The sequence below is a fragment of the Rutilus rutilus genome (genome assembly GCF_951802725.1).
Source record: "Rutilus rutilus genome assembly, chromosome: 13".
Classification (NCBI taxonomy): Eukaryota; Metazoa; Chordata; class Actinopteri; order Cypriniformes; family Leuciscidae; genus Rutilus; species Rutilus rutilus.
Window position 1 is genome coordinate 2,256,023 of NC_140218.1, and position 14,402 is coordinate 2,270,424.

General features: G+C 37.1%; 1 protein-coding gene and 1 long non-coding RNA gene across 2 annotated transcripts in view; one reads left to right on the plus strand and one right to left on the minus strand.

Moving 5' to 3' along the window:
* LOC311302520 (uncharacterized protein) overlaps nucleotides 1-14,402 on the minus strand; it is a 747,744-nt gene that overhangs the window by 191,774 nt on the left and 541,568 nt on the right. The window contains exon 14 of the mRNA XM_084428465.1: nucleotides 487-660. Within this exon, the coding sequence (XP_084284591.1) occupies nucleotides 487-660 (174 nt within the window). The remainder of the gene's footprint in view (nucleotides 1-486; nucleotides 661-14,402) is intronic.
* LOC311302588 lies at nucleotides 2,560-11,096 on the plus strand. The gene is made up of 4 exons (XR_014629605.1): nucleotides 2,560-2,983; nucleotides 3,782-3,889; nucleotides 10,595-10,676; nucleotides 10,820-11,096. It is a non-coding gene; the product is annotated as an uncharacterized lncRNA (long non-coding RNA).

The following is a 14,402-nucleotide window of genomic DNA, read 5'->3' on the forward strand; positions in this document are numbered from 1 at the left end:
ACACACACACACACACACACACACACACACACACACACACACACACACACACACACACACACACACATGTAGATTCCTTTAAATGTTAAGGGGAAGATTAAAAAAGAGAAACTGGATCTGAGAATTCTCACAGAATCACAATTGAATTCATATCTTGCTACTCAGTCAGAATCTTATTAACCTGGAGTCCCAGTCTCTGTCACAATAACCATATATGTAATGTTTTAGGCCTATTGGCAGACATCCGTTTAAAATGTAGGCAATGGCATATAAAGAAGCTTTTCTCCATATCCACTTCAGTTTCTCAGCTTGCACTTTAATTATTGATTAGGCTACTTCTGTACTGGTTTGCGCTTGGCAAAGATGTTCAGATATCTCTATGCCTAGTAGACCTACACCAAATGCTCATTAAAAAAGTTTTGCGAAAAATCTGTAATGGAAACGCCCCTAGTGACATTTTCATGTGAGAGTAACGTATGATCTTACCCCAGTTTCTCCAGTTTACAGTGAGGATTCGCCAGTACAGCAGAAAACAGCTTCACTCCTGAGTCTCCTAGATTATTATCAGACAGATACAGATCTCTCAGGTGTGAGGGGTTTGATCTCAGAGCTGAAGCCAGAGCAGCACAACCTTCATCTGTCACACCACACCTCCTCAACCTGTAGAGAACAATGACACACTTTTCACTCTCTCAGATCAAAACAGAAATCTTTGCTTTTCTTGATTGTGTTTATAATTTGTGCAATATCTCTTTTTTTAAACAATGAATTCAATATATCAGTAAATTTAACTGTTATTGTAAGAGATTATGTCTCTATGTGAGGGAGAAAGATTATATGAAACTGATCAAATGGAATACATTGAATACATTACATACATTAAATATAAATGTTTATATGCATACATTACAAATGCACATATTTGAATATAAATTTCTCACACATATATCATAAAAAACGATTACCGTAAATCCTCTAATAGTGGCCTGTATTCCATTAGTGGCCGGGTCTCTAACATTGGCCGGTCTCGCTGTTGGCGGAGGTAAATAAAGGCCGGTCTCTAATAGTGGCCGGGGCTATTATTAGATACAACGTTTTTCTGGGCAGGCCACAACATTATGCTTGTGATAGTAACATGCAAATACCACAGGGGGGCAATGTTTGCTAATGAATCCAAGCCATAGCTATGGTAGCCTGGTCATGTCAATCACTTCGCTCTTGACTCGCACGTGAGAATTCAGTCACCGGTAGGCTAATGTTGTTTACCATGGCAGCTGTGGAGCCAAAGAGGATTTTTGGCGAAAATCTATTTTTTAACCCCCTGGGATCGACAATCGCACTGGCGCGATAGGCTCGCTTTTTTTCTTAAGTGCAAACGAGTTTCAAAATACTCTGTTGACTTTGATCTCTTAATTACGGAGAGCGCGCGTTATTCAAACGCAAATCTGAGGCGATCCATGCAAACCTGAACACCCACAATCAGCTGGATAACACACATCTATCTAAGTAATAATAATCCTGGAAAATTTACCTCAGAAGTGCTTGGAAGTATTATTTCGAGGAGCAACCCATACAGAAATGTAATATATTCACATATATGTGAGACACTGTTAAATATATTGAAATATATTTAGAAAATATATTTTCAACATGCATAAAAATTCAAGCATAACAGTTGATCTACATGTTGCATGTATAAATATGTGTACATGTATGTGACAATATATTTCATGCCTCATGTCATATGAAAATACATGAGGCATGAATAGTGTCACATTGTCACAGATGGTGTTGGGTTATGTTTCAGTTTCTTGTCATGTGCTTCCCTGGTTTGTCATTTCTTGTGAACCTGCCATGTACTCCCCTGTTCATGTGTCTTGTTCTCATTGGTTCATTGTTTTGTTCACAGGTATATGGTCACTGTCTCAAAGAGCATGCACAAAGTCCAAATTAAAAAATTCCCCATCGTCTAAATGAAACGATTCCCCATCGTAAGTACACATTGATGGCCTAAGACACGAAACGAGCGGTTTGTGTGAGAAAACGAACAGTATTTATAGTTTTTAACTCTTGTACACAACAATGAAAAACCCCTTACAAAAAATAACTGCAGTACAATGAAGTACAACTGCAGTAAAACTGCAGTTCAAAGCAGTATAATTGCAGTACAATGAAGTGCATCTGTAGATTTGCACTGCAGTATAACGAAGTATAGATACAATATAACTGCAGTACAATGAAGTACAACTGCAGTAAAACTGCAGTTCAAAGCAGTATAATTGCAGTACAATGAAGTGCATCTGTAGATTTGCACTGCAGTATAACGAAGTATAGATACAATATAACTGCAGTAGCCTACATTGAAGTTCAACAGCAGTAAAACTGCAGTACAAAAAGTACAACTTCATTATAGTGAAGTATAACTGCAGTACAACTGTAGATCTGCTGTATAATGAAGTATATTGAAACCAGATTGAAACAATAACACTGATGCACTGATATGCATGTGAAGACTTTAAATGCAAAAACAAAAATTAAATAAATAAAAAACCTTCAGATGGACTTTTTGGTTTTTGCATATGAAGTCTTCATAGGTCTACCGTTTGTACTGCAGTTATGCTGTTTTGTAAGACGAACTTTTTCACCCGCCCGCATAAATTGCCCGCACGTGACCAGATCTTCTTCCTTCGCGCGGTCGTTGTCCTCACAACGAGTCTCGAGATCAGCTGATGCTCATTACGGGTTACGGGTCAGTCAGCGTATTTTCCCGTAGTGTCTGCTCCATAAAATACGGTTTGGTTGATTATTCACTGACGACATCATTCATATACGTTCATATTTGTGGACTATCACAATTAAAACACAAAGACATGACAGAAATACAACCCGTGGTCATTCACAAGTGGAACGGAAGAGAGGCGTTTTCTGGAAGAAAAGAAGTTCAATAAGCGAGGTTGGCCTTGTCAACTCATTCAGTTTAGCGGTGAGTATAACGTGCTAATGCCCTCAAATCTGTTTATTTTAATTTTAGAGATATGTAAAAAGACTTTAAGTAACGTTATATGTTATTCAAACCGGTGTGAGCAAGAGGAAACGCGCCTACTGTGTTATAGTTTTACACTGTTTTGTGTTCTGTTTGCAGCATTAGGCCTATTTCATGTTTTTATCACTGTAACTTACACAAAATTCAGTTTATTAATGATAATGATAATTGTACTCATCTTTGTTTTATGTTAGCCTAAATTGGTATCACTTTATAACAAGAACTAACTATGAGCAATACATTTGTTACAGTATTTGTAAGTTTGTAACTTTAAGGTTAATAAAAATACAGCTGTTCATTGTTAGTTCATGTTAGTTCACAGTGCATTAACTAGGCTAATGTTTACAAGGTTTTAATAAAACATTAGTAAATGTTGAAATTAAAGATTAATAAATGCTGTATAGGTGCAGTTCTTTATTAGTTCATGTTAACTAATGTAGTTAACTAACAAACCTTATTGTAAAGTTTTACCGTTAAATTTCTTTGGAATATCAGACACTACTGGATATACATAAAAAATACAAGCAATTATGTTCAATAGTTAATTGACATTAATGTGCAGAAAAAGATTTTTTTTTTAATACTTCTTATTGTGTGATTGCTATTTTCAGGAAAATGCTCTGGTAACAACTAAAAACAGAAGATTTAAAAATGTAGGCTAATCCAACAGAAGATAATGGGTGAAACAGATGCACTCACAGTATTTAAAAATGATTGTGTCTTTCTGCTTTTCTTCAGAAATGCATGTCATTGTGCAAGTTGTGTAGACTGTCAGTGGAGTGATAAAAAGATCTCCGATTTCATCAAAAAGATTAAACGAACGTCTTGGATTGGAACGACATGAGGGTGAGTAAATAATGACATAATTTTCGTTTTTGGGTGAACTAACTACTTTAACTACCGTTCAGATATTTCAGTATCGATATTTATCGAAATATCGATATTTTTGACAACACTACTATAGAGTAGTATTGCATCCTTCATATCTCCAAAAAGTCTTTAGTTTTATTATATTTATAAAAGAAAGATAGGCTGTACCGAGTCTTTCCGGAAAAAAGCGAGCGTCTGGAGGCGGGCCGAAGCTGTGCTGCTAACGCGTCGATTGCTAACATAGACAGTATATGATTGCTAACAACACACAGAGACATTTGAAGCAGTTTTACTCACCACCTGCGACCGCGAACCTTTATCATTGCGACTGCTCGATCCTTAAGCATTAGACGATCTGCAAATCCATCGATCTGGGCTTTGTTTATAAAACAATCATTGTCGAAATGCAGGGAACAAACAGTCTTGCACATCTCCATTTTTGCCCCGGAAAAACAAACTCCATCCACTGTTCCTAACGCTGGGTTCTTTGGGAAGCTAAACACGGTAAGCTTTCCCTCACATCCAAAAACACACTTTGAAGAGACATTCTTGAACAAATCCTATGCAGCGCTGCCGATGATTTCCTGTTGATGTGCGCGGTCTCGCTCTCCTCTGGTCGACGTGTGCGCGGGCGAGCTTTTCCGGGAGAAATGCTCATATAAGGAGTTCCTCTCTGGTCTACGTCATTAGATCCATGATCGAAAAAAATCAGCCGAAACTTGTACCAACCCGGAAGTACGATTTTCGGCACAGAAAATTCTCTGTTATTCGTCTAAAATATTTTTTGTAAACTTTGGCCATGTTTAGCATGAGAATCCATCTCTTTAACACTGTAAACAACTCTGAATACATGAAACACCATTGTAACCCGCCCCCCCCCCCCCTTTAAGTTAATAGTCTATTCGTGTCTCAGCTGCGAAGCTGAGGTCATGTTCAGCCTCGCTCGGTGCGAGCCTGCGAGGGCATGCACGGTGAAATGATAGTGTCTGACAGTTATAACTTATTATTATAACTATATGACAAAAATAATTGTCTAAATTATGTTGCATATTCCTCAACAGTTCTTGTGATGATATCACTAGTTGACAACATAGTACTATTTTCGGAAATCATAAGCTATGATATTGCGCAGGTGCACGTGATGCAGCGCTGTCAGAGCTGACAGACTCGAGTGTCAGACTCATTTCAGTGCAAAATAATTGTCAAAAATGATTTAATATACTGCAAATAGCCTACACGACACGTCCAATTCGCGAACTAATGACTCCTTTGAACCGATTAATTTTAATGAATGGTTAAAACAACTGATCTTTCCAACAGTGAACTCAGGAGACGTCTGAATCGGTGTATAACTAATCAGTAACACTTTATAATAAGGTTCTATTTATTACATAAATTACATAAAAAGTACAGTTTGCTAACTCAAGCTTAAACTTTAAAATAAATAAAACCACTTTTTTAAAAAAAAGTAAAACATTTTTCCACACAGTGCTATCAAGAATCGAGAAAAAAGAGAGAAAAAAGAATCGGATCGATAATCAGAATCGTCAGTGGCATTATTATTGATAAAATGTTATCAAATCCCATCCCTATGTGAAGACAGTAAAATTATAATTAAACATTAAAGAACATGCATGTTTTTTAATAGTTTTTTTTAAGATTTAAAAGATTAAAACATTTTGCTAACATGCTCTTATTGTGTGTCACTGTCAGTCTTGTTACATCAGTGCAAAACTAGGGTATGCAGATTAATTATTATTATTATTATACATCATTCATCAGCATGCATTGATTAATCCCATGGCATGTATAAAAAAAAATAAAGTTAGTCTGCACCCCTGCCCCCCCGACACTGTCACCTTTTTTAGTGTGTGGAGTTTGCAGGTATGATTTTTATCCATATCTTTCACATCTACTGCAGTCAGATTCACCCGTTTTCACTCTGAAGCAGGGCTCCAGACTAACTTTTCCACTGGTTGCACTGCTGCCACCAACTTTCTCAGTTGGTCGCACCTGCATATGATTTGGTCGCACCTTCTTTTTTGTTTGTTTTTTTGCTACATGCCATGGGATTAATCAATGCATGCTGATGAATAGTGGTCTTAATCTGCATACCCTAGTTTTGCACTGATGTAAAAAGACTTGACAGTGACACAAGACCTCATGTTAGCAAAATGTTTTAATCTTTTAACTCTCAAAAAAACTATTAAAAAACATGTATGTTCTTTAAAGTTTGATTATAAATTTACTGTCTTTACATAGGGATGGGGATTTTATCAATATCAATGCCACTGACAATTCTGATTATCGATCCGATTCTTTAACGATTCTCTTATCGATTCTTGATAGCACTGTGAGGAAAAATGTTGTCATATGCTTTTCAAAAAAACAAGTGGTTTTATTTATTTTAAAGCTTAAGCTTGAGTAAGCAAACTGTACTTTTTATGTAATTTATGTAATCAATAGAACCTTATTGTAAAGTGTTACTGATTAGTTATACATTGATTCAGACGTCTCCTGAGTTCAGTGTTTGAAAGATCAGTTGTTTTAACCATTCATTAAAATGAATCGGTTCAAATGAGTCGTTAGTTCGCGAATTGGACATGTCATGCGCGTTGTGTGATTATCCCAGCAGTTAGGACATGGACATCCAAGATTTGTGTCAACACAGAAAACATTTCATCATTGGATAGTTTTTTTCGTTTAATTAAAGTGTTGTTTTATGTCAGCTGAATGTCCGGAATGCTTTTCAGAGAAGATAAGGCAACTTATTTAGCACAATTCACCCAGCGGTAATTCAGGAAAAAAAAAATCTCCGAATGCTCCACATGAAACTTTGGTCTTCCGACCTTTTACCACCGTGTCGATTTATTTTGATTAAAATGTGCGAGGGAGAGAGAGCAAGACAGCGCTTAGTTTGTAGACGGTGAAGTCTTGTTTACACTTTCGCCTGCTCCGAAGAGAGTGTGTGCGCGCGCAACCGGGTCTCTATCTCTGCTCGTTCAGTTAAACATGAAAACATGTAACGTTAGTTCATCTACATTACTCACCGATCAAATAAGTCTTTGGCGGGACAACAATTAATTTTGGCGGGCGCTAAAACAAGTTCAATGCAGGAAAATTCATGCGTGAATTTAACTGAGTTGTACATGACCATGCACTCGCACAAATGCGACTACATACAATTTTAACTCGCACATTCTCAAAAAATGGTCGCAGTCTGGAACCCTGCTCTGAAGGAATCACTCACATTGGCTGTGCACTTGTAATGACACATCAAGGATGTTAAGAGGCTAAAAGCAGGTTTAAAACTTGCCCCATTGAAGTCAACAGGGTGCAAATTTTAAAAATAGAATAACTCGGTGTAGGCAACACCGATTTGTGTCGTTGTTCTCTGTATTGACAGCACTCCAAATGTACAAAAAAATGAGCTCAATGTTAAAATTGACCGGAGTTCTCCTTAAACTATTATTAAATATAATATTAAAAATGGTTGATATTTTTTGCAAAAACATTGATGCATTATTATTATTAACTAGAACTTTTATGACTCTCTTATTATTTTCATATTTCCTTATTGTCCGTGCAGAGGCCATTTCATTTCATTTTATTTATTTTTTCTTTGTGAGGTGCATGTTATTCAGACATTTATTTATTGTTTACACCAAGATGAAGACAATGAAAGTCTCACAGCAGAGAGCACTTATGGAGAAGATCCAGAAAAAAGACTTGCCACAACCATACAAGGACATACGGGAGGACATATCAGACCTTTGAGAATTTGTTGTAGAGAGTAAGATCTGCACAATATGTGCCTTATTATTTACGTCTCTTAAGATCTAACATTTTAGGAATATTTTATATTTCTTTTGCAAATTCCTTCGTACCCTCAATGTGAAGTATCTTGTTGATTTTGCATTTAAGAAATGGGAAACATGGAAGAGTCACTTCGTGTTATTCAACAGTCTATTGCGGAGCTTAAAAACATGATAACAGCACCTGGACAATACCCAGTACCATCAAACAATGCAGCCAACACTAGTGTAAGTTTCTCAGACACCAAATCACTTAAATTCTTTCTTTTGATATGTAGTTTTCTTTGACCAAAAAAAAACTTCCTTGTTTTTGATTATTCTAACTGTTCTAATACTTTTCAAGTTTTTTAAAGGAGTCATACCCTAGTATTACCTTGGATACCTACTGCTGTATTATAGTCTTTCAGGCCCTTCTAAAAAAGAAAAGTGGAAAAAAAATAAACAGAGCTCCTCAGACCCTTATTTCTGTAGGCATTATTGTCTCGCGAGATCTGATGCGATATTTTGGCTGTCGTGGACGGTCATTATAATAATGCAAATGAGGGGCGCGTTGATTGGTTGCAGGAAGGAGGGGGGTTGACACCGCATGTAACGCTTTAGCATATCATTACAAACTGACATCATGGCGCAAGTTGTGAATGAATGCGACCGGCTTCCCGGCCAGTGTATAAGTATGAGGCGCCGTTTAGGGCTTAAATCAAACTTCATTCATGCACACATATATGAAACACGCTTGCATATTTAATAAGTAGTCACACATACATGTATATGAACCCTCACGCACATAAAGTTACTCATATGAGACACGAGCACAGCACACACACACAAATATAAGACGTGAGCACACACACACACACAAACTAGACGGCGCCTCATATATATAAGCGTTAGGCAATAAATAAACAATAACCGAATTCATGATGATCTCAGTCATTTGTTTTTTGCAAAGTACGTTAGCAGCCATTCCCCATACCTCGAAGCTAATACTCCTGCCAGTGTTGTGCCTGAACGCGTTCATTGAACGATAGTTCATCAACTCGTTCATATTTTGGGCGAAAGTGAACTGAACGTACCGCATTACTGCCTGATGAACGTTACTGTGAATTCGTTCATTCTGGTGTCTGTGAACGCCACGCTCTCTCAGTTTAACTTCGTTCAGTAGGATGCCAGATTTCTATAAAGCCTTCCAGGCGAAAACCCACCTAGATGCTGTTTGTTACACACAGTAGAGCAATAAAAACACAGTCTCACCGTTTCAATTGCAGGCAATTTTGTTGGAATGGCGCTTTTCCCGAGCTTCGATGCCAACTTCGCCTGATATTGCCCCAAATTTGTGAAGGATTTCGGCGTACAATGTTTAGCACAAACACGTAACGATAAGCCAGTGGGAAGGGTTGAAGGAACCGCGTCATTAAAAATTTATTTAATCCACTGGTCCCTGATAGCTAGGTCCGTTCTTGGTAGAGAAAACACATTTACATGTTGATTCTGGCAGTCAACCACAGAGCAACTCATGTGTGCACTTCGTTTCTGCATCTTTCGCGACTGAATATGAGGGGGAGAGGGGAGAGGGTAAGGGCGAGCTTCCTGCTGCGCTGTCCATATATGGCATATCCTCCCCCGTCGTGACGTCAAGACAGAGAAGAAATCAAAGGGTGTTTCTCAAAACCAAGAATGCAAAGAACGGACTTGTGTTCTTGGGGAGAACGCTCTTGCTAGTTGTTCTTGGAAGAATGAACTCACAAGGTGACGAGCACACAGAACGCCGCTGACAGTTTGAGACGATGTGTTCTTGCTGGTATTGCGCAATAACACCCCCGCACAGTGTCTGCAGTGCCCAAACATAACGAGAATTATTGACGGTAACAGCCAGGCTTTATCGCCCAAGCCTACCCCTCAGCTCAAGGGATTACTCTACAACTGTACACTATGTAATGTATATTCATAACAATAAAGCTACCTACGCTGAAGATTCTCACTTCCGAAAACGTTTGAGCGCATTTTCGAAAAATGCCAATATTTGAAATCTACACAGTTGATTTCTCGCATCAAATGTTCTCAGAAGTGAATTTAGCGATGAAATTGTAGAAAAACGACTTGCTGTATTGACCTCTCGTTCCTCGAATGCCGAAATGAATGCTGGGATATTTCTGCCGTCAAGTTCACACAAGTTACCAACCAATGCATCCTCGGTAAAATGGGCGTGTCAAGAACACTTCCGGGATTTTTAACCGTTCTTGCCAAAATGCAAACTTGTGTATTGGGACGGTACTTGGGCAGCGACTGATGACGTTTCACAAGTCCACAAGAACGCAAGTACAGACAAGAACGCATATTGAGAAACGGCCAAAATCTCGTATTTGAGTGCGCGTGCACGTGGGCTATTTTACAAACCCTGAGGTAAACAAACGCTTCACTTTTAAATATCGGCTTCCCGGCCAGTGTATAATCGTTAGGCAATCATAACATACATTGATTCTCGTGGAAAAGTGAAGATTGTAGGTGATCACTCCTTTAAGAATAAGCCTAACCCCAGTGAGTGTTTTTACAATATACAGACACACACTAGTGCTGGGGATCGATACAGATGTCCAGATTCAATTTGATTCCGATTAGCAAGATTTCAATTTTTGGTTCGATTTAATAATTTTCATAAAAAAAAATTGTGATTCTCAATTTATCCAGAATTGTGCATCTTTATTGTATTATAAAAAAAATAAGGTTATGACACCAAACACCATTTGATTTTTATGAGCCTGAATATTCGAATGCATTATTTTTGAAAAATGCCCATCACTACTTCTTATTTTTAATAACAAAGATAAAATAAAACGTTATCTGGTCATTTTTGTTGTTGTATCCTTAGGTTGAAATCTATCCTGGATCAGAAGTGTTTGTGTCCAGAAGTGCATGGAGGGCAGCATCATGCCAATACGTCCACTTCTATGGTAAGGTGTCCCCTCTGTAGTGTTTTTGACATGGAGACTCTTCTCCGAAGCAACCTTAGAGGTACATTTACAAGTACTAATAGTAATATACCATTATACTTTAAATGTTTCTTCCTACAAGTATCACTGTTTCCGGTATTTAGGTGGAAAATCCAAGACCGCATGCGGTGAAGAGGCAAGAGATGGCCTGGATCCAGGGAAGGTCAAGGCAATTATGAGTAAGTTTATTACTGTTTAAACGTATGACTGAACCATAGACTGCAAATATAGAAACCTCCTGTATTTGAGCCTGTCATAAACAGCCCTGAAAGAGACATTTTGACGGGAAAAATTAGTGAAAAATTACATGGTTTTTGCTTTCTTTCGCAAATATTTTGTCCTCCCCCGAGAATTTTTTTTGCATTCCGACCGGGGGTTAAAAACGGGGGAAAAAATGTAATAGGTTATGTTTACAGTACCAGTCAAAAGTTTGGAAACATGACTATTTTTAATGTTTTTGAAAGAAGTCTCTTATGCTCATCAAGTACAGTAATATACATCAACAGTAATATTATTAAATATTATTAATAATTGTTCTCTTTTTTAATAAAATGTAATTTTGTGATGCAAAGCTGAATTTTCATCAGCAAGTACTCCAGTCTTTGGTGTCTTATGATCCTTCAGAAATCATTCTAATATGCTGATTTATGATCAATGTTGGAAACAGTTGTGCTGCTTAATATTTTTTTTATAACCTGAGATACTTTTTTCAGGATTATTTGATGAGTAAAAAGTTAAAAAGAACTGTATTTATTTAGAATAGGAATCTTTTGTAACAATATACACTACCGTTCAAAAGTTTGGGAACAATAACTATTTTTTAAAGAAATTAGTACTTTAATTTAACAAGGATGCGTTAAATTGATAAAAGGTGATGGTAACGATTTATATTGTTAGAAATGTTTTTATTTTGAATAAATGCTGTTTTTTTGAATAAATGCTGTTAACGTTTTACTCAATGAATCCTGAAAAAAGTATTCCAAAAAAATATATTAAACAGCACAACTGTTTCCATCATTGATAATAACTGAGCATCAAATCATCATATTAGAATGATTTCTGAAGGATCATAAGACACCAAAGACTGGAGTACTTGCTGATGACAATTCAGCTTTGCATCACAAAAATAAATTACATTTTAAAGTATATTAAAAAAGAGAACCATTATTTTAAATTGTAATAATATTTCATAATATTACTGTTTTTTTGTTTTGTTTTTTTGTTTTTTAACTGCAGGCTTGATGAGCATAAGAGACTTCTTTCAAAAACATTAAAAATAGTAGTGTTTCCAAACTTTTGACTGGTACTGTATATTTAGTTATTTTATATTTTAATATACTTTCAAATATAATTTATTCCTGTGATCAAAGCTGAATTTTCAGCATCATTACTCCAGTCTTCAGTGTCACATCCTTCAGAAATCATTCTAATATCCTGATTTGATACTCTACTAAATACTTTGGTATTTTTCAATGTTGGAAATGGTTGTGCTTCTTAATATTTTCTTTTATAACCTGTGATACTTTTTTCAGGATTCATTAATGAATAAAAAGTTAAAAAGAACAGCATTTATTCAAAATAGACAACTTTTCTCACAATGTAAGTTGTTACTAGGGATGTTAACGATTAATCGATTAATTGATGATAATTCATTTAATCGATAAAACTTAAGCAGGTTCATGCTGCTCAAACCTTCATGTAAACACCTTAATCGATCCGATTGAGCTCGATCCGAATGAAATTTTGATCGGATTGAAAGGGGTGAAATGCAATGTGGCGCCGCATGATTAACATCGCGCAACATCAGCATCACACGTGCACACGGAACACACATGTAGGAAACCTTGTGAATTACAGCCGTTTCACACCGCAAGCGTGAACGGTGCATATTTTTTCAGCATCCATGTTAATCAATGAGTGCATTTACACTGCGAGCAGGAGCGTCGTGTGAGCAGCAGTGAAGCGGTTTCGGCGCTGAGTCTATTTTTGCTGTGCAGCTCACGCTCAATTAAAATGAAAGCACACAAAAACTGCCTAAACTGCACATAATTTGCATGTCTAGTGTGTTAAGTTTTAACAGAAGTGTTTGATGTCAGAAAAGAAAATGAAGACTCAAATATTTTTCTAGAAAATGTACCCATTTAAACTTGTCTTAATTATTCAGTTTGGGTAAAACTATATAGTTTTATAGGTTTGGCCAGAACCTAGTGGCCTTGGCCTTGGTATTTGGGGGGCCTTGTCATGGAAAAGTTTGGGAACCCCTGATATAAAGTAACACTAGCCAAAGGATGACAAAAATGAACGGATGCTGTGTTGATGCGTTAATTATTTTATCAATATTTAATCAATTTAACGTGTTAACATTGACAGCCCAAATGTATTTATTCCATAATCTCAGCATTTTGTACATAATCACATAGCCTTGACATCGCGATTGCGATATGATTAATTGTGCTGCACTAATGATTACTGAAGGATCATGTGACACTCAAGACTGAAGTAATGATGCAAATTCAGCTTTGATCACAGGAAATAAGTAAATTTAAAAATGTTACACTACATTCAAATAGTCAAACAGTTAGGCTATTTTAAACTTAATTTTAATTAACTGAGCATTGGTGTTTTGGCACAGAGTTGACAACTCAGTTGCGGTCCGTGCGGGCATGAATCTCAGAGTTTGTGGAACCATGTCAACTGCCTGTTGCTTGTTTATCTTTGTTTTCTTCGGAACAGGTGCTTGGAAATGTTCATTGTCACATCTGTAAAAACAAACAAAAAACAAAACACTTGAGCATGCTCATAACTAGGCTTGGGCGGTATTCGAATTTTGAAACCGTCAAACCGCCTCCCTATTTTACCGGGGTATACGGTATTACCGTGACTAATTAAAAATTATGACATAATGGGCTCAGACGGCGTCACCAAACTGTTGGCTTGTGCCTACACCGTTCAGAAACTGAATGCCAGATCGGGCAAAAAAACAACAACAAAAAAATCAAGCCCAACCCCTGCACGTTGTGTCTGAGTCAGGCCGACGGCATTTACTGTTATTATGAGCCCGAGCCCACCATTATTCAACATGATATCTGTGTGCGTGCAACAACAAGCAAGAAGTGCCTTTGTAATCCGGTGACGCGTGTCCATTGATTTTTATTAATAAAACTTTTCTGCAAAGATGGAAGTTGACGATCGCCATCTCTGTAGTGAGCGCGCCTATAGAGAGAAATGCACATCATTACACAATCAGAGAGTGGCCTTTTTCTTTTCGTTTTGAATTGTTTCGTTTAAAGAAATTGACGATCGGCATCTCCGTAGTGAACGCTATAGAGAGAAATGCACATCATGGATTACAGAGAGTAGGCTAGTCTATTTATTTTCGTTTTGAATGGTTTCGTTTACTGAAATTGACGATCGCATCTCCGTATGAACGCGCCTAGAGAGAAATGCACATCGTGGATTACTTAGCCTAATCAGTGAGTAGCCTATTTCTTTCGTTTTGAATTGTTACATTTAAAGAAATTGACGATCGCCATCTCCGTATGAACGCGCCTCGAGAGAAATGCACATCGTGGATTACTTAGCCTAATCAGTGAGTAGCCTATTTCTTTCGTTTTGAATTGTTACATTTAAAGAAATTGACGATCGCCATCTCCGTATGAACGCGCCTCGAGAGAAATGCACACCATT